This window comes from Capricornis sumatraensis, chromosome 2 (assembly GCF_032405125.1).
Source record: "Capricornis sumatraensis isolate serow.1 chromosome 2, serow.2, whole genome shotgun sequence".
Lineage (NCBI taxonomy): Eukaryota > Metazoa > Chordata > Mammalia > Artiodactyla > Bovidae > Capricornis > Capricornis sumatraensis.
In genome coordinates this window covers 55,778,001-55,798,756 of record NC_091070.1, presented here as the reverse complement: position 1 = coordinate 55,798,756, position 20,756 = coordinate 55,778,001, and the positions used below count along the sequence as shown (strand labels likewise).

The 20,756-nt window shown below is 38.4% G+C and overlaps 1 protein-coding gene across 2 annotated transcripts; it reads right to left on the bottom strand.

Annotated features, from left to right (window-relative positions):
• Positions 1–3,875: 3,875 nt before the first annotated feature.
• On the bottom strand, positions 3,876–19,505 carry LACTB (lactamase beta). 2 transcript variants are annotated; one of them, XM_068965357.1, is made up of 6 exons: positions 19,143–19,505; positions 18,644–18,710; positions 16,933–17,123; positions 16,304–16,655; positions 15,254–15,419; positions 3,876–4,656 (listed from the first exon to the last, which is right to left on the bottom strand). In XM_068965357.1, the coding sequence occupies exons 1-6, from the start codon at positions 19,503–19,505 to the stop codon at positions 4,125–4,127; spliced, it is 1,671 nt and encodes a 556-aa protein (XP_068821458.1). In that variant the 3' UTR covers positions 3,876–4,124. The 2 variants fall into 2 exon arrangements, 1 of the variants encoding a protein (XP_068821458.1); XR_011144431.1 differs by having other exon boundaries at positions 4,529–4,656; positions 15,254–15,415.
• Between the last annotated feature and the right edge of the window lie 1,251 nt (positions 19,506–20,756).

The window sequence follows — 20,756 nt, the reverse complement described above, 5'->3', positions numbered from 1 at the left end:
TTATTATTCTATAAAAGTAACTTCTTTCTTAATAAAATACAATAATAAACTCTAACCCATCTAAATGAAGATTTACATTTTTTTCTATAAAAACTACAAAGACATATTTCCAGGACCTCAACTATCAAGTCTGGAGCAGAATTTTGAAATTTTTTATTCTACCACAGGAAGGTAAAGCAAATCGTTTGTAGCCAATAACCACCTTGACAAGTTGTAAATTTCAGGGAAAAAAAAAAAAAAAAAAAAAAGCAAGCAACTTGCGTCAAATTCTCCTGAGTTCTTTTCCCTAAAGGATCAGCCACACCACAACTATCACTTTGGGAGATGCGGAAATTTATCAAAGCATTTCTAACATTTCTATCTAGCATTTATCAAAGCATTAAGTAAGAAAATAAGTTATTATGGTCAATAGGAATTCTTAATGTGGGGTCAGTGAACCCCTGACGTTTGTACATTGATTCACTTTGAGAAAATCCCCAGCTCTTTCTCATAGCTTCAACAAGAATCCTAAAAAGTGAAAAACTAGTCTAAAGCCAAGTACCCTGTTCATAGTACACATTAACCAACTTCACAGGTATCTTCACACTTTGTGGCTGTGCTCCCTTGGACAGTCAGTCACATCGCACTTCTCCCCAACACTCAGACAATGCGCTTTCCTCCTCTCCCCGTGTAAATGTCACCTCCTTGGCAGGTCCAAGCATTTCGCTCTGTGGTCTGTGTTAAGGTTCAAAGCTCACATTGGTATCACATGATCAAACTGAAAACATGATTATTAAAAAAAAATTTGTTTTTGTCTGTAGTGCGCAGCATATGTGATCTTAGTTCCCAGACAAGGGATTGAAACCACACCCCCTGCATTGAAAAGTGGATTCTTAACTACTGGACCACTAAGGAAGTCCCAAAACATGATATTTTTATCAGAAATATTTTTTTAAATTGCTGTTAATTTGATTTCCCTTTTGTCACAATAATTAATGTTTAAAATTTAAAGAATAACATTAAAGGAAGGCATTTTCTATTTATCAAAGAAGTATGGGTTGAAAAATTTGACAAACATGAATAGAAGACCTAGAAGTCAGAAGCCAGAAAGAAATAAGGAGATGAAATGGATGTGTTGTAGGGAGTTGCTGTCTGTATTTTGACCTCTCAGAAATATCCATCTACTTACCTCTACGGATCAAAGCAGAGTGAAGAAACAGCCTGAGAGTTCAGAACTATAGAACAGGCCTCTTTTATTTGAGAATAAAAAAACTTCCATTGCTTTTTGAATTTCCCTAAATTCAGTGTAGTCTCCAATACTGATCATCTATGCCTGTTACAACAAAATTTCCCAGTATGTCAACACTATAATAAGCCATCCATGCAGCCAGTCTCCCAAGATGGCTACCAATGAGCCTTACCTTCTGGTATTTATTCAGCCTTTGTGTAGCTCTCTCCCACACTGAATCAGGGTTGGTCTGTGTGATCAGGAGAAATTTGCATAGGTAGTACTGTTACTGTATGGCCTTCAAGGCTAGATTATAGAAGACACTGTGGCTTTTACCTTCTCTCTTTAATCACCCAATCTGAGGGAAGCCATAGGACAGTCAAGCAGACCTATGGAGAAGTCCACGTAGTGAGCCACTGAGACCTCTTCCCAAAAGCTAGCAAGTGACAGAAGCTTCTTGCCGATAGCCACATGGCTGAACTATCTTGGAATTAGATCCTCTAGCCTCACTCTAGCCTTCAGGTGACTGAAAGTCCTGCTGACATCTTGTCTGAAGCCACAGGAGAGACCCTGAGCTAGAACTGCTCAGCTAAAATGCTCCCAAACTTACAAAATGGAGTATTTTTGAGATATAGTAGTTTGTTATGCACCAATAGATAATTAATGCACGTTACAATTAAAGAAGCCAGACGCAGAAGACCACATATTATAATTCCACTTATACAAAATACCCGTAATAGGCAAATCCAAAGAGACAGAGACTGGATCGGTGGTTGTCAGGGCCTGGGAGTAGAGAGGAATGCACAGCAAATGTTAATGGGTTTAAGATTCCTTTTTTGGGTGAAGACATTCTGGAATTGAATGGGCACACAATCTTGTGAATATACTAAAAACACTAAATTGTACACTTTAAAGGTTGACTTTTAAGGTATATGAATTGTGAATTATATCTGAAATACTTATTTTTTACACTGTAGATTTTGATACCTGGAAGCAGAGTGCAGCTATAACAAAAGCCCAAAATGGGGGAGTAAATTTAGAACAGTGAATAGAAGTTGGAAGGATTTTGAAAAGAGTGTCAGTGAATGCCTGAGGAGCCTTGAAGAAACTGTTTGGAAGTATGATGGCCTTTGAGGAGGCTGCAGGTGTGGACTTAAAGGAGAGTAAGAAAATGTTACTGGAAATTGGAAGAAAGAGGATTACTGTTGTGAAGTAGCAGGAAGTTTAGCAGCATTATTGCCTGCAAGACCACAGAAAGTAGAAAATGTGCCTAATGAACTAGGTAATCTAGCTGAGATTCCCAGACCCAGTACTGACTCTTGGCTGCTTCTTGTTGCTCATACTACAAAGCTGGAGAGAGACAAGCGAAGGAAGGGCTACTAAACAAAAAAAGCATCAATAACTGATGGTTCAGAAATTTCCCAGACTCTCCAAATGACAAAAGATGCTAAAATTAAGAAATAGCTTCAAGGCAAAGATAAAATTTAGGGGACTTCCAGAAAACAAAGCAAAAAACAGCCTAAAGATGAAATTGAGAGTATGATATATAAAATCCTTTATGACTGTGGAAAGAAGCAAGATGGTATCTTGAGAGCTATTTTAACAATAGGTCTTAATAGAAGCTTAACAGTGTTTTCTCCAATTGTCTTAGCAGAATCCCAAGTTAGAGAGGGGTCTAGTTTGAAGAGATTTGGCATATGTTTATTAGCATGAACCCCAGTGAGATTTGTAAGGGACTCACAGAGTTTTAAAAAATTACATTAGCAGGAAAACTGTTAAGTTAGACTGAAAGGAGAATATAAAAGAGGCCTTTGGACCCTCCAACTTGTACAAGTAGGAAAGCAGGTTGTAGGACTTCCCTGGTGGTCCAGTAGTTAAGAATCTCTGCTTCCTCTGCAGGGGGCATGGGTTGGATCCCTGGTCAGGAGTTAAGATTCCACATGTGACTTGGTGTGGCCAAAAATGAAAGCAGGCTGAGAAAGCCACTTGGATGCAAACACATGTTGCCTTTCATGAAAAAAGTAATTCAGAGGGCAGAGCCAAGAGTTTAGAGAACACAGCCAAGAGCCAAGAACTGTTCTTAGGCCCTGAACACTAATCAAGCAGCTACCAACCTGTGTCTGGCTGGGGAGCAAATAACATCTTTAGTTCACAAATCTTAAAAACTGTGAGTGAATGAGCATTTGGGAAACATTTCCTCTGGGACCAGAAAAGCCTTTAGATAACTACAACATATTGTCTGCACCCTCATTAGAGACTCTGGTGCCAGATCCATCCAGTCAAGCTACTCCTGAATTCTTGAGCTTCAGAAACCATGGGATAATAAATGTGTGTTCTTTTAAGCTGCAATAGAGAACTAATATACCATTTCTCACAATCTTGTTTCTGCTGTCATTTTTTTCTTTTTAAAACATATATATTTATTTGGTTGTGGCAGGTCTTGGTTGGGGCATGCAGGATCTTTAGTTGCAGCATGTGAGATCTATATCCCTGACCAGGGATTGAACCTGGATCTCCTGCATTGGGAGCATGGAATCTTAGCCACTGGACCACAAGGGAAGTACCATCTGCTGTCATATTAAAAGAACAATATTTTGAGTCTGCCATTGAATGAAATTTCTTCTGTATTACACATTCAGAAAGTACATTTTTATCAGAATATTTTATTTCAAGAGTTAACACTTTTTTCAAAAAGTAAAAATATAGTTACTTCCCTGAGTATAAAGAACTCATCCTCCAATAAAAGACAATTACAAAAGTAAGCAATTAGAGGTACATAATTCTCTGCATTCAATTATACTCTATTACAAATTTATTCTTTAAAATTGCATGTAATTTGGGACTTCAATGTTTCAAAACAAAACAAAAACCAACAAACAAAAACAAAACCATAACAGCTTGTTTTGCACCTGTGATGTTAAGGTACGTCTGATCTGTCTTTATCAAATTCCAGAGCAATCTTTAAAGCAGTGCTGTTGAGGCCAACAGACTGCATATTACAAATGATAGAAACAACTATTCCTCTTGGGGGGACCTTGTTATTTAGAGCGTCTGCATCCAGTTCTTCAGGAAGGACCAGCAGGACACTACTGGCACCCACTGCGCCTCCAGTGTGTGAGGCATAATGCCGCTGCTTCCTGCAAGAACCATATGTTTGCTTCTTTTCCACCACGCCCCATGCCATTGCATATTTACCCTCTTTATCCCAAGACATCTCTGTGTTAGGGACTGGTGTCCAAATCATAAGCATTGTTTCCGGTTTAAGATATCCAGGTAAAAGATTTTCATTTGAGTTCTTAAACAGCCCGACTTGGTAACCATACAGCATCGCATTCCCAAATTTCAGAAGGTCACCCACTGTAGACAGAAATCCACCACCAGCCCATTTATAGGAGTTATCCACATAAGGTGTGTTGACAAGGCGTTTCTTTTTATTGTAAACATAAAATCTAAAATGAAATAAGAATAGTCATTAAAAATGTGATAGTCTAGTACTGACTTCATACATGAAGATAAATAGAAAAATGCATACATGAGACGGATTGTATTTCATTGTAGTGAATGTATTTTCTCAGAAAGTAACCACTAGTTTTCAGTATGATTCAAATAAAATGAAACACAAGTTACTGAGTAAAGTATAGAAAGCAGATTGTTTTTTCTATTGCAAGGCTTGCCCATGCTGAGTGTATGAAATTTTCAATACTGTTAAAAGATGTACTGATTAGTACACATGATGTATATTTGCCCTGTGCATATGCAGAAACACCTAATGTTTGGTAGATATTTTCAGTTCCTGGGTTCAGTGAACCATGTGCTACATGTAAATTTTATAACTAAAAACATACCATTGGGATGTTCAGGAATAAGGTTAATATTTATAAGAAGACTACATCTCCTGGTTAAAAATAACATAGAAATACTATGTATAATGATGGGATGGGGTACTTTCTTGGTGTAGTGGAAGCAGCAGGAGTTAGCAAATCTCAGCCTGAATCCCAACTCTCACCCTTAATAGCTATGTTTATTTTATTTGATTAATAAACATGTATAAACTTTTTACTATGTTCCAGGTATTGTTCTAAGAACTATATACATATGAACTAATTTATTCCTGTAACAATGTTAGGAGATAGGTACTATTAAAATTCCTAAGGCACAGAGAATATACATAACTTGTCCAGTCACATAGTTTATAAGTGGCAGAATTGGATTAAAATCTAGGCAATCTGTTGCCTCTCTGCTTCCGTCCTAATTTGTAATTAGGTTATTGATGGATTGGTTATTGATGGATCATGTACTACATGCCAGGCACTGTTTGGATGCTGGGATAAAGTGTTAAAAAAAAAAAAGAGACTAACCTGATGAGGTTTCCATTCTAATACGAGGAAACGGTACCATAAACATTAGGTACATAAAATGAAATCACAAAATAAATAAATAAAGGACATAACTCTTGAGGCTCCTGCCTTTCAAGATTCATAATAAAATGGGTTTTCAGTTTGCTGACAGTCTCATCCGTAATGACTCTCATCTTCGTCTATCCTTGGCTATTCATAAGCACAGTTAGACCTGAATCTTACCATCATTTTTTTATGTTTTATCACTAGGGTCTCAAACTCAGAAATTTCTTCCTATGACTATGACTTCCAATCCTTCCAGCTCTCCAAATGAACCTGCTCTCTGTCCTCAATGGAACCTTCATCCCATGCTCATTGAGTCTTCTCAATTTTCCCAGGTCTTTTAGTTTCTAGTGGTTTCCTCTGATTTTCTCTTCTGGGCTGAACTATATCATCAGTCGTTTGAACCATTTTGGTTGTGGTCTTTAGTGAGACCACATTTTTCGGTTCCACTGTTCTGAACTTACACTATACCAATCCATCAATCTTGAACAAACCTAAGTATCCCATATCTACCAAGAAAGGCTGCAGGAATTCATATAATAAAGCTGACTGCTATAAATTCATACTCTTGCTAAGGGTCTTTGCTGTTGTTCTCAAATCCTTTCTTCTTTTCCTGGGTATCCCCTGATATGTTGTTGTTGTAGTCACTAAGTTGTGTCCAACTTTTTGCAACTCCGGCTACAGCCTACCAGGCACCTCTGTCCATGAAATTTCCCAGGCAAGAATACTGGAGTGGGTTGCCATTTCCTTCTCCAGGGTATCTTCCCAACCCAGGGATCGATCCCATGTCTCTTTCATTGGCAGGCAGATTCTTTATCACTGAGTCAACAGGGAAGCCCCACTCCCTCATGTACTCTTCATAGTTGGGATTCCCAATCTCACCCTCAGTCCCCTATCCTACTTCAGGGTTAGTCAGCAGATAACTATATTCTTTGTTTTACTGAGAAGATTGAGACCATCCAAAGTGAGCTAGAAACTCCCATCTTCATCTTAAAACGCATTTACATCATCATGCAATCTATTAAAAAATTTTCCTATTGTTTTCAAGAGTGATTCTACTACCTGCATCTTTGACCGCCTCCTATCACCTCCACAACCTTGTTTCAGCAGTTATACTTCCTAGACTGTAGTACCTCCTGCAGTCTGCCCGCAGGCAGAAGCCAGGGATTGTGCCTCCTCCTTTTCCCAGCCATAAAAAGCCCTCCAATGGTTATGAATGTAATGAGAATAAAACTCAAATTTCTCACAAGTCTATGACACAGTCAATGGCCTTCCGTACAGGCAGGACTAACTCCCCAAGGGAAATTGTGAGAGGCATTTTTTTTAGCTGTCACAATTATTGGAGGGCTATGACTGAGACTTAGGGGGTAGGGGCCTAAGGGTCCTAAATGTCCTGTGGTATATGGGAAAGTCCCACACCATGGTGCATTCTCCTATATCTATATCCTGTGAGATCAACCATTCTACCAGATGTTCATGTAAGCAAAAATAAAATCTGTTTATAACTAGTTGAGCCTAGAACCTCCTCCATTTTATATGTAAATACAAACTACTTTTGGCACATTTTTACTCTAAGATGAATTCTTGAATGCAGCCTTTGTGAAAATTGAAGACCATTCTATATTTTGCTTACAGCTATAGCCAGAGTTAGCCACTAAGGACATGGGTTGAGGCACCAAATGCAATAAACCTCTACTGGCCTGCATTTACTTGTCACACTTAAAATAATTTTATATATTAAGTTGCAGTTGACTTTGTTACATCTTTGCATGTTGTGGTAAGTAAATGTTATCATATTGAGACATCTATTATATACCATATTTATCTATTATATAATATTCCTTTTATTTCTTTTTTTACATTTTAGATAAGAGTATTGAATATAGGTTATATGATTTCCTATTTTCATTTCAGATAATAAGGGAAGTGTTAAAACATATTGTTAAAGTAAGGAGCAGTGGGTCTAACGGCACTGATACTCACTGTCCAATATAATTTAGCCCTTGCTTAGCTCTGGGACCTCATCACTTACGACATCTTGTCTTCCTTCATAGCTTTCCTTATTATTCATGTTTCAATTCAACTGACATGGCCTAAAACCAATATATTTTAAATAGAGCTCCCCTTAACAGCCTCTTAGTGTATATCCCACTGCTCTGTTCTATTTTCTTCATGTCAATATAGGAGATTCTCAGTTTACATTTCCACAGAATGTAAGTCTCATAAGGGCAGGAATCTTATCTACCTAGTCCACTGATATTTCCCCCATCTAGAACAGTACTGGACATCCACTGAGTACTGGGAAATATGATGAATACACGAAAGCATCACTTGTTGGCCAAGTATGTAACGGAGACACCTTGCAAGGCATTGGAGAGAAAAGAAAAACCATACACCGTGGCTGCTCTCAAGGGCAAACAGTCTTGTTGGATAGTTCTTAAATTTTAGAGCATCATATGAATCGCCTGGAGATTTTGTTAAAATGCAGATTCCACTTCAGTAGGTCTGGAGAGGGCCCCAAATCCTACAGTTCTAACAAGCTCCCAAGTGATGCCAGTATTGCTTTGAGTAACAGGTTATGGGATAACTAGAAAGATGGATGTGAGGAATCTTGAGCACTAGTGAGAGCAAGACTTGTTGAAATGGCTCCTCACTCCGCTGGGGAGCAAAGAGTTCAGTTTGACTGAAGCAGAGAGTGCTTCAAAAGGTGATGCCAGAGGAGTAGACATGGGACAGGGTACACGTCATAAAGGCTTTCCTTGCCATGATAGGAATTTTGATGCCTTCACCTTAGTTCACAAAGTGCTCTAGTTTTTTATATGCTAAGGGAAAACACACATACACACACACACTCTCACATTTTTTCTTTTCTTATCCTCATTACAGCTTCCAGTTTCCAGTCTTTTCACTCTCAGTTCAGTTCAGTCACTCAGTTGTGCTGGACTCTTTGCGACCCCATGAATTGCAGCACGCCAGGCCTCCCTGTCCATCACCAACTCTTGGAGCCTACCCAAATTCATGTCCATCGAGTCGGTGATGCCATCCAGCCATCTCATCCTCTGTCGTCTCCTTCTCCTCCTGCCCCCAATCCCTCCCAGCATCAGGGTCTTTTCCAATGAGTCAATCTTCACATAAGGTGGCCAAAGTACTGGAGTTTCAGCTTCAACATCAGTCCTTCCAATGAACACCCAGCACTGATCTCCTTTAGAATGGACTGGTTGGATCTCCTTACAGTCCAAGGGACTCTCAAGAGTCTTCTCCAACACCACACTTCAAAAGCATCAATTCTTCAGTGCTCAGCTTTCTTCACAGTCCAACTCTCACATCCATTCATGACCACTGGAAAAACCATAGCCTTGACTAGATGGAACTTTGTTGGCAAAGTAATGTCTCTGCTTTTGAATATGCTATCTAGGTTGGTCATAACTTTCCTTCCAAGGAGTAAGCGTCTTTTAATTTCATGGCTGCAATCACCATCTGCAGTGATTTTAGAGCCCCCAAAAATAAAGTCTGAGACTGTTTCCACTGTTTCCCCATCTATTTCCCATGAAGTGATGGGACCAGATGCCATAGTTTTCTGAATGCTGAGCTTTAAGCCAACTTTTTCACTCTCCTCCTTCACTTTCATCAAGAGGCTTTTTAGTTCTCCTTCACTTTCTGCCATAAGGGTGGTGTCATCTGCATATCTGAGGTTATTGATATTTCTCCCAGCAATCTTGATTCCAGCTTGTGCTTCCTCCAGCCCAGCGTTTCTCATGATGTACTCTGAATCTAAGTTAAATAAGCAGGGCCTTGAAGTACTCCTTTTCCTGTTTGGGACCAGTCCATTGTTCCATGTCCAGTTCTAACTGTTGCTTCCTGACCTGCATACAGATTTCTCAAGAGGCAGGTCAGGTGGTCTGGTATTCCCATCTCTTTCAGAATTTTCCACAGTTTATTGTGATCCACACAGTTAGAGGCTTTGGTATAGTCAATAAAGCAGAAATTGATGTTTTTCTGGAACTCTCTTGCTTTTTCGATGATCCAACAGATGTTGGCAATTTGATCTCTGGTTCCTCTGCTTTTTCTAAAACCAGCTTGAACATCTGGAAGTTCATGGTTCACGTATTGCTGAAGCCTGGCTTGGAGAATTTTGAGCATTACTTTGCAAGTGTGTGACATGAGTGCAATTGGGCAGTAGTTTGAGCATTCTTTGGCATTGCCTTTCTTTGGGATTGGAGTGAAAACTGACCTTTTCCAGTCCTGTGGCCATTGCTGAGTTTTCCAAATTTGCTGGCATATTGAATGCAGCACCTTCACAGCATCATCTTTCAGGATTTGAAATAGCTCAACTGGAATTCCATCACCTCCACTAGTTTTGTTGGTAGTGATGCTTTCTAAGGCCCACTTGACTTCACATTCCAGGATGTATGGAACTCTCATATTTTGCCAAACTACATGAAACAGTCCACACCTGCTGTTTTCATGCACTCACCCTCTCCATTCATTTAGTTCCTTAGAATATAGCTTCTGTTCCCTCATCTCTACTAAACAGCTCTCTTGCGTGTTATCAAGGATCTTCTAATTCCCCTCATTCTAGCTTCCCCTGTAGCTCTGTGACCCACCACATCACTGACACTCCCCACAGGCTCTGCGCTCTCTCTTCTAGCTCTCAGTCCCATGACTCCCCAGATCCCTCCCATCACCAGGGGTTCCAGGGTCCCAGGTCTTCTTTTCTATAGGAATTAACTACAAAACTACAGCTGTACCACAATCCCTGTTCCAAATTTATCACTGGTTTTTCTATTAGCATTAATGAGTCTCAAACTTGTTTCTCAATGTTGTTTATCAGAATGAGTAGTGGGCCTCATCCCTCCCTTCAAAATTCATAACTCGGAAGGATAAGTGGGCACATAATTTGAAAAATGACTCCTCTATCTTCTGTCATGATTCTTACATGTCTCCCAAAAGTCCAAGTCATAATATTGGGTGAAGCAGGAGTGACCACAGGTATATACTCTGAAGATTAAAAAAGTCTACAGAGGATCTAAATATGCTCCCCCATGAGCCAATGATCTGATACATTGTCTTCTCATTTTGCAAGATGGATGTGTCCAGAAGTGATCTCTTCTGAACCTTCTCATATTTCTCCTCTCCATTAAGACCTTTCTTGCCTCTCTTGGCCTCAACTCTCTCACATTCAGTAATGACAAATCTCATCATTCAACCTTAGCTTTCTGTCTAATCTTTCTCCCTTCCTTTCATTCCTATAGTCACTCTTGTATTTAAGGTCCTCGTTACTTTTTGCCTGAACACTGATTACACTTGCATTTCCAGTCAATCAAATTTCAAAAAAATCTCACATGATAAAATAATAAAAATAGGTTTCTCAATGAAAAATATATTTGTTAGAGTGATCTTGAAGTTTGTAAACTGGGAGAGACCTACAAATCTATTTCGGTTAATAATCAGCTTTGCATTATACAACTTTTAATGAAGTGTTTCAAAGCACTTACATCAAGGCCGGAAATTAGGATGACTCCTCTTTCAAAATAAATTCTAAGCTTTATTCTTTTGATTCCTTTTTACAGAGGACAAATTAATGACTTCTCATGAAAATAATCTTGATCAACTGAATATCTTTACTATTTCAAATTCTTAAGGGATTTCTGCACTAAAAGAATGGAATTATGGACACAAGTTCTTAAATTACTGGAATATCTTTTTAACTGAATAATTGATGGAATGATGCCAGATGACAAACAGTCATCCTGAAGAATCTCTATAGTTTCTGCACAACATTATAGTACTATAGAAATCTACATCTAGAAGCTTATAAATGCAAAATAATTTTAAATCCCTTTTTAAATGCCTTTACAAATAATTATGTATCACTTTGTATTTTATTGCTTTAAGGAGTTAAAAAACCTATAGAATTTAACATGCATATTATACAAACCAATCTCACTCTAACATTTAGCATTCCTATTACCAGATAGGCTAAAGGCATAAAAGAAAGCTTCACAAGGAACAATGCTTAATTTTAGAAGATACTTGAAAAAATAAAAATAATTAATAATAAAGACAATAAGAGAAGGAAAAGACCATACTTATACTGTAAAAATACAGCAAACACTTCAGAAAACATTTTATTTGATTTTGGTCTTATCCAATTAGGAAAGAGATCTTTGTTGCAAGTATTATGCCAAACACAGAGAAAATAAGAATGGTGTCTAATAATAAGCTAATGCATTGACTAAGGATTCCCCTATCAACAGTGTCCTTCAGTGACAAGAACATTCACTCCATTCCCCTGTGGGTTTTTGCTTAAAGGATTATTTAGTTTACTTGCTTATACAGAGTATACCTGAAATACAGAATAAATATATCTATTTGCATATACAGAATCAATGTTCCTATTCTTCAAGAAACCCCAGTTTTATTCAGGACAACAATGCACCCAGCTAAAAACCGATTTCTCTGCATTCCTTACAGCTGAATGTGGCCTGACACTAAAATTCTGGCCAAAGAAATGTAGGTAGTATTGCGGAGTGGGATTCTGGGAAAATACCTCAAACAGGTGACTCTGAGACACTAGTTTAAAGACACACACATATTCACACAGAGAAGTGATAAAGATGATAAATATTTACTTCTGGGGCACAGTAACTCTAAAAAGCCTAGGTCAAGATAATATAAACATATTTATGATTATACCAAGGGGTCAGTAGACTAGATAACAAAGCTGCAACCTTTTGCTCAAAATTTTATTTCTTGTAAAATTGTACCATAAAACAAACAGAAACATAAGCAATTACTAAGTTTTACTTTAAGGTGTTTTTTTTTTTTTAAACATACATCTTTGAGAAGATTTCTTTTATTTCATGCACTTCTACTCGAAGCTGGTGCCTCTAAGCCCTTTTGAAATAACTATTACAAAAATAAAAAAGAATCAGAGTTGAGCTTTTAGAGGCCCAAATAAAAATTCTATCAAGTAAACTAAAAACAAAGAAAATGGACAGACATTTTCCTCTATAACAACATTTCCTTCTTCTTTTAGTGTCCTACTTTATTTCTGCAGCCCATTTAATCTACCTAAAAAGAATCACTCACTACTTCAGCACCACTGGGCACAAGCAAAATCTAAAGAAAAACCCAGAGCTGATGGAAACCTTTAACGGTAGAAACAGAAACCCACTGCCTTTTCTCAAAGAATGGGCGATAAGATGAAATTAACTCACTGTCACATGCCATGTTTTGGTATTTGTGCATTATTTACTAAGAAAACAACAAACAACAGCTGACTTGCAGTCTGCACATTCGTGAGACTTAATTTTCAGTTGAGAAAAGAGGCTCAGTGATTCTTCCTTATATAATAGAGTAGGTATTTGTTATCAAATGCCTAGATTTAACTCAAAATAAGGTTATGCATCTATGCCAACACTACTAGAGAATCTTTTCTAGATTCAACTGACAACTTCAGGTGTTATTTTTTATGCTTCCAGTAGAATATAATGTGGACCTAGACATAATAAGCACTGTCTGAAAACTAAGGTCATTTCCATCATTAAAGTGTCTACAAACAACAAATGCTGGAGAGGGTATGGAGAAAGGGAACCCTCCTACACTGTTGGTGGGAATGTAAGTTAGTGTAGCCGCTATGGAGAAGAGTAAGGAGGTTCCTCAAAAAATTAAAAATAGAATTGCCATACAATCCAGTAATCCCACTCTTTGGCATATACTCGGACAAAACCGTAATTCAAGAAGATACATGCACCCCTATGTTCATAGAAGCACTGTTTGCAATAGCCAAGACATGGAAACAATCTAAATGTCCATCGATGAATAAATATAGATGTGGTGTGTATACACACACACACACACACACGATGTATACTCAGCCATAAAAAAAGAAATAAATGTCATTTGTAGCAACATGAATGTAACTAGAGATTATCATACTAAGTAAGTCAGGAAGAGAAAGACAAATACCACATGATATCACTTATATATGGAATCTAAAATACTGCATACATGAACCTATCTACAAATCAGAAACAGACTCACAGACATAGAGAACAGGCTGTGGTGCCAAAGGGGAGGTGAGGAGGCAGAGGGATGAACTGGGAGCCTGGGGTTAGTTGATGCAAACTGTTACATTTAGAACGGATAAACAACAAGGTCCTACTAATACAGCACAGAGAAATATATCCAATTTCCTGGGATTCAACATAATATAAAAGAATATTAAATAAAGAACGTGTATATGTGTATAACTGAGCCTCTTTGCTATACAGCAGAAATTAGCACAACATTGTAAATCAACTTCAATTAAAAAAAAAAAAACAGAACAAAACAACCAAAAAAACCTACAGGTCATTTAAAAATTATAATTCATTGCTTGCTGCTAACCTAATTTCTTTCAGGTTCAAAAAATCTCTTTCACGCTGATTTGCAATGCATATTTGATCCTTTTAAATAAGCTGATAATTTTTAAATGGTAATTTAACTAAATACAACAGTAAACTGAGCAAAGCTAGTATGGGGAGATAAACCTAAAAACATCTACCATTTCATCTAGACAAGTATCATTAAGTCATTTGTAAAGTGTGTTCTCTAATGGAAACTTAAAAGGTAAAAGTAACAGTTGATTAGTTAAATGTGTTGCTACCTTTCTAACCAACCAAATAATAAGAGTAAAATGAAAAACACCATAACTGTAAAATTCGAATTAGTCTTTAGTCACAAGATTTTCTTTCACTGCCTTTTTTATACATTACTAGTAAAAATTATGACAAAATTTTAGCTTATTTCAATAAAATGATTTTCAAAGTTTTACAGGGGAGAAAACTGGTATATACCACTTCAAATTATTATCACCACTAAAGGAATACAATGACTCATGTGACTTCTGAGAGACCTGACGACTAAATGTAACGTGTGATCCTAGATTAGATCCTGCACCAGAAAGAAAAATGTTTTTCCCTGTTATAAAGGACATTATTGGGGCAACTAATAAAATCTGAATAATGTCTGTAGATTTGATATAAGTATTATATTGATGTTAATTTCCTGAATGCCCTTAGTTTTAGAAAATACATATTTAAGTATTTATGGGTACCACTTAAGTATAAGGGGTAGCATATTGCCAACTGATTTCCAAATGGCTGAGAAAAAATAACAGAGACAGATAAAGCAAATGTTAAAATAAGTAATGTGGGGGAATCTGGTTGAAGAGTATATGAAAATTCTTTGTACCAGTTTGTGTAACTTTTCTATACGTGTAAGATAATTTCAAAATTTTAAAAATAATTAAAAATAATACAAGGTAAATAAAACATTAACTAAAATATAAGAGATGATGGAGGATCAAATTATAGATACCCATGATGGGTACAATTTTAGTTTAATTATTCATGTGCTTAAATTATTATTGCTAACTTTTATCTAAGGACCTTGGACTACTTCATATATATATAAATATATATATGAAAAATAAAATACATTTTATTTTACTTACATTATAAGTGGAAAAAGAGACATGAAGAAAAGCTCCCAAAATGTGGCAAGTTGATTATCGAATGGAGACAAGCAAAGCGTGACTTTAAATTGATAACATAGTGTGAAGATGCAATATAGCTAGACATACCAGAAGGTAATCATTTACCTTGCTCTATTGTAAATCACTGGCTCATTTTCCTCCTGCACAGTTGTCAGCATATCCAAGTCATGGAATATTTTCTGCATATAGTCCAAATATTTATATCCTGAAGCTCTTTCTACTATGGCTGCCAGTAGGGTATAGCCAAAAGTTGAATACAAAAACTGACTACCTTGAGACATCATTGCAAAGGGGGGAAAAAAAAGAATGCTTCATTATTATTCAAAAACATGCAAAATATTTTTCTACTGAAAACTGGCATATTTTAAAAACTAGAATATTTTACTTAACCATTTAGGTGAAGATCATGGATGATATATTAATGAATTTAGTCAACTTTGCAATGGCCCTGCTTATTTCATGTCTCAAACACAAGAATGTTAATAAAATGATCGATATATTTATTAGTTTTTTTGTTTGTTTTTTGTTTTCTTCGTCATGCCCTGGCCAGGGATTGAACCCCTTGCCCCTTGCAATGGAAGGGTAGAGACCTAACCACTGGACCTCTAGGGAATTTCCACAAACCACTTTTAAAATGAAAATGGAATACAAGGACATAAACCTGCAATAAATTTAAAGTGGTTTTGGCAGGCATCATACCAAAAAAATAACAAAAAAATTATTTTTATAGAGCAGCTTTTTGGGAAATAAAATTAAGCTGGTGTATGCTAATTTCTTTAAGAAATGAACACATACAACAAATTGAACAATTTAATTAAATACCAACACAATACAAAAAATCAGCAGTGCTTCATCATGCAAACTTTGGTCCAAATTTTATTTGGAGGGCTATTCCAACCCCTTATTTTTTCCATGAATATCCTGATACTGAGAACTCATTAAATGTCTAGGTAGCCTCCAGTGAAGTTAAAGCAAACAACTAACTTCCTGAATACTAGGCTTTGTTAAGAACTATAGACAACAAAGGCAAGCATCTAACAAAACCATACCATCATCAACCACATTGAATGCACTCAGGATGGTATCATTTTGGAGTTTCTGAAAATTAATCATTCAATAATGATGATTTTGTAAAAAGAAGAAATTAACACTCACCAGGTTTGAAGAACAAAGGGTCATTTTTAAATAATCTTAGAGATTCAATTGAATTTTCAAATTTTTCTTTCAAATATAATTCACCTTGTTCAAAATCATTCTTTTTCTTGCAAGGCTTTGAATTTCGGCCTTTGGTTTCAGTATCTTGCTCTATCTTAGCTTTAGCAAAGTCATTCTTTTCATTACTTTTGCCTCCTTTTTCTTTTAACTCTTTTTCTTGGTCAGATTCCATCATCCCTTTCATCATCTTTAAGGCTTTATAAGCTTTCTCTTCTTTCACCTTTTTCATGTCCTTTTCATAATGACGAATTCCACTTAAGTGGGAAATCAATAATCTTGTTGTAACAGACACCTAAAAGTAAAAATAAAAATTCAACTATGGTATTAAACTGCATAATAAAAAGTCAGTAGCCTTGGAATAATGTTTCAGCAATATTTTCCATTTTAAGCTGCTGCTATCATGTACACATCTTTAGCCTCAAATTTTAGAACAATATCCACTCAGTTATTATCAGGATAAAATAAAACTTTAATCCATTAATAAAATTTAAAAACAATCAAATAATCTTATGAAACCTTTTAAAAACCACTGAGACATCATTAGAAAAAATAATTATGAACTTCATTACCTTTTCACCTTCATATTCTTTTTCTGGGAATTCAGGAACATAATGTTGTACTGGAATATCAAGATCCAGTTTCCCTGCTTCCCACAGTTTGGCAATAGCAACCATGGTGAGGCTTTTGCTGATACTGGCAATTCTCATAACTGTCTCTGGCTTGCATGGTACACGGTTCTCAACATCAGCATAACCTAAACCTTTGGGAGAAAAAAGCAAAAAGTCATAATAGGTCTCATGGTCAAAGGAGTCTTCAAAAACTGAAATAATACTATCTTAAAACAATCTATGTGCTTATCAAAAGAAAAAGCTATTCTACTTGCATAATTAATCAAAACTGAACATATAAGGGATGAGTCTTAGCAATACTGACAACAGTAGGCCTAACAATTTAACCTTATAACAAGACTGAAACTGTACCCTGTGCAAAACAGTAATGTTATGATTCAGTTACTGATGCTTAGCTTATCTAAAAAATTTGGTTATTCCATATTTTAAATAAATTACATTCTTTAAGGAAAACATCATTGTTCTTCAGATTATATTTATTCTTGATTTTTTAGGGAGTTTATACAAAATCCCTTAAAATGACTAATAAAACAAATGTGAAAAGATGCCCCAGAAAACCAATCAAGCTAATCATCAATTAAATTCAGCTGCAGGTCAGAAGAAGACTAATGTACTCATGGGGTCGCAAAGAGTCAGACACGACTGACAACAACAACGAGTTTAAATAAAGCTCCTTCTAACCTCTGAGCCACCAGGGAAGCCCAGAAAATATTTTAAGTTTGGTTTCATCTTCTGTAGGATAAAAGTGTCGCAATCTAAGATATATAAAGAACTTAGATCTGAAAAGAATGAAAAGGTATAATTATTTTCACCTGTAAATGTAGATTATGCAGAAAAATACTTGCATAAAAACAGAGCCCTCACCTACAGAGCTGACATTTATATAATTTTTATTATAATATCTTTCATAAATGTTGATTGGGCTATGCTTAAACTTGGATAAAGAATCATTTTTTCTTTAAATTCAAAACCTTACTGCTCCTATCAACTTCTAAAAGTACTCCTTCCTTTAAATGATGTCTGAGACAACATTTCCTAAAAGCTGGGTTTCTAAAAACCTTCTGTGATGAGTTGGACCAGTTTGTGCACAATGGAAAAGTAAACCAAATTACAAAATTCTTTGATAAAAGTATCACAGAATGACTAGAAATCTATCTTCCCAAGTTGCTAGCTTTTTCTGAAAATATAGCTGACATCCCCGTATAGTCAAAAACAAAAACAAATAAAGTAGATTGTAAACTCGTTGAGAAAAAGGAATCATGTATATCCCCAGTTCTTAGTACTATGCATTTTACACAACAGAGGACTCATAAATCGACTGAATTAAAAAGGAAAACCACTACATTCTGATGTTTTATTTAATCATAAGGGTTATCTACAAACGTGCAGTTAACAGACTGTTTTATACACAACTTTGAAAGCAATAAATTCAGTCTTTTAAGAAAGTGGGGGTAGAAACAACCCATCTTTAAGACTCCATTTTATTCATCAGTCATATTTTAAGCCTTGCTATTCTATTCCAACACAGAATAAAGTCCAATTCTTTATTCTGTTAGACACTTTTCTCTAAAGTATGTATTCCACTTCATGGAAGATTTTATTCACCGACTGGCAGAAAATAAGCCAATAAATAAAGCTATTCTGAGCCTACCTTCTGACCAGACTTCTTTTCCATCTACAGAGACTCCAACTACGATGCCAGGTGCGCCCACCTCATCCTAAGAGCCAAGGGGAAAGCATAGTTCAAGAGCACAGCTCAAAAACAGTCCGAAATCCGCCTGCGCCTTCCTCGAGGGCTTCCCTCGGCCCCGCCCCACCACGCCCCCTCGGCCCGGGCCCCGCCCACCTCCGCTCCGGCCGGCCGGGCGCTAACGGTGAGGGGTGTGCCTGCTGGGCACCCTGAGGGGGAAGGGGCGGTCCCCGAGGCGGACCTTGACCTCCGCCCCGACTGGGGCAACCTCCCAACAGCTTCTGACCATGGCCGGGAGAACGGGAAACGGGAAGTCTTTCTCGCCACCAGCCGGCATCCCGCCGCCCGGGATGGGGTCCTCTCGCCCCGAAGGATAACCACCAAGGGGCCTCATTATTCCGGGGTGACGCCGGGGATGGGGCGCCGGGTTCCCGGCTGCCTACACCCCCGGTCGCTCCACCTTGATCCTGTGCAGGAGGTCGCGGCTGCTGTCGATGGCTCTGGCGAAGTGCTTGGCGTGCGGCGGCGCCAGGGTCTGCGGAGACCACGGGGCGAGGGGCTGTTCCTGCGCCTGCAGCAGCTCGGCCTGAGGCGGGGCCTCGGGGTCGGGGGCCGCGGCAGGTGGCGCGGGGGATGCGCCCCTCAGCCCGCCGGCCAGCTTAACCCCAAGTGCCAGCCCCAGCCCCAGCCCGAGGCCCCCGACCCACCCGGGGCCGAGTGGCGGGAGCCCGGCGCGCTGATGAACCGCACGCCGCCCACAGCCCCAGGCGCAGCCCCCGGTGGTCGCGGCCCTGGCCGTCACGGCTGACAGGAGCCGGTACATGGTGTCTCTGGCGAGCCGGCAGCTTCAGAGCTCCCACAGGCCGGGCTGGCGGCTGAGGCTCTAGGAAGGGATGGGAGGGCGGGGAGGGGAGGGGGGCGGTGACTGCGCTCGGGCCCTAGCAGTCAAGGCACGATGGGCGGAGCGCCGATAGCATCGAGTCCTTCCTCTTTTCCTTTTTTAACTTTGTCCTGTCTCTTTCTTGATATTTCTTCATCTTTCTCCCTCCCCTCGTTTACCCCCTTCTGCCTCCTCTTAGATCCGGTGTCGCCTCCTCAGAGAAGCGTTCGTAGGCCCCGTCCCTAGGAGCTCTCTCCACACCTGGAGCCCCAGTGCGCACATCTTCAGTTCAGCTCAGTTCAGTCGCTCAGTAGTGTCCCACTCTTTGCGACCCCATGAATTGCAGCACACCAGGCCTCCCTGTCCATCACCAACTCCCGGAGTTCACCCAAACTCATGTCCATCGAGTCAGTGATGCCATCCAGCCAGTGATGCCATCCAGCCATCTCATCCTCTGTCGTCCCCTTCTCCTGCCCCCAATCCCTCCCAGCATCAGAGTCTTTTCCAATGAGTCAACTCTTCGCATGAGGTGGCCAAAGTATTGGAGTTTCAGCTTCAGCATCAGTTCTTCCAAAGAACACCCAGGACTGATCTCCTTCAGAATGGACTGGTTGGATCTCCTTGCAGTCCAAGGGACTCTCAAGAATCTCTAACACCACAGTTCAAAAGTATCAATTCTTACAGCGCTCAGCCTTCTTCACAGTCCAACTCTCACATCCATACATGACCACTGGAAAAACCATAGCCTTGACTAGATGGACCTTTGTTGGCAAAGTAATGTCTCTGCTTTTGAATATGCTATCTAGGTTGGTCATAACTTTCAGTAACACTTAACGCTTTGTTTCACTCAACTAATCTGATTTCTTACCAGGCCGACTTACTTTAGATCTTCAGCTCCTGCAACAGCAGCAGCTCAGTAGGCAGCTCCTTTCCCCAGGACCCTTTTCCTCTCTTGTCATGTCTATTCTTTATGTCTCATTTCAGCTTCTTCCATTTCTCTGAGGCTCTTTAAAATCTCTTACTTCTGAAAGTCTAGCTTCACACCACATCAAACATATAACAATATTGTTGTATCTAGGCCTCATATTAAAAAAAATGCTGTTAAAAATTCTGTGAATAAAATTTGCACTTAAAACTTCTAATCCAAAAGTATCATGTAATTTGTAGTTAGGTATGATCTCTGACAGCTGTAGA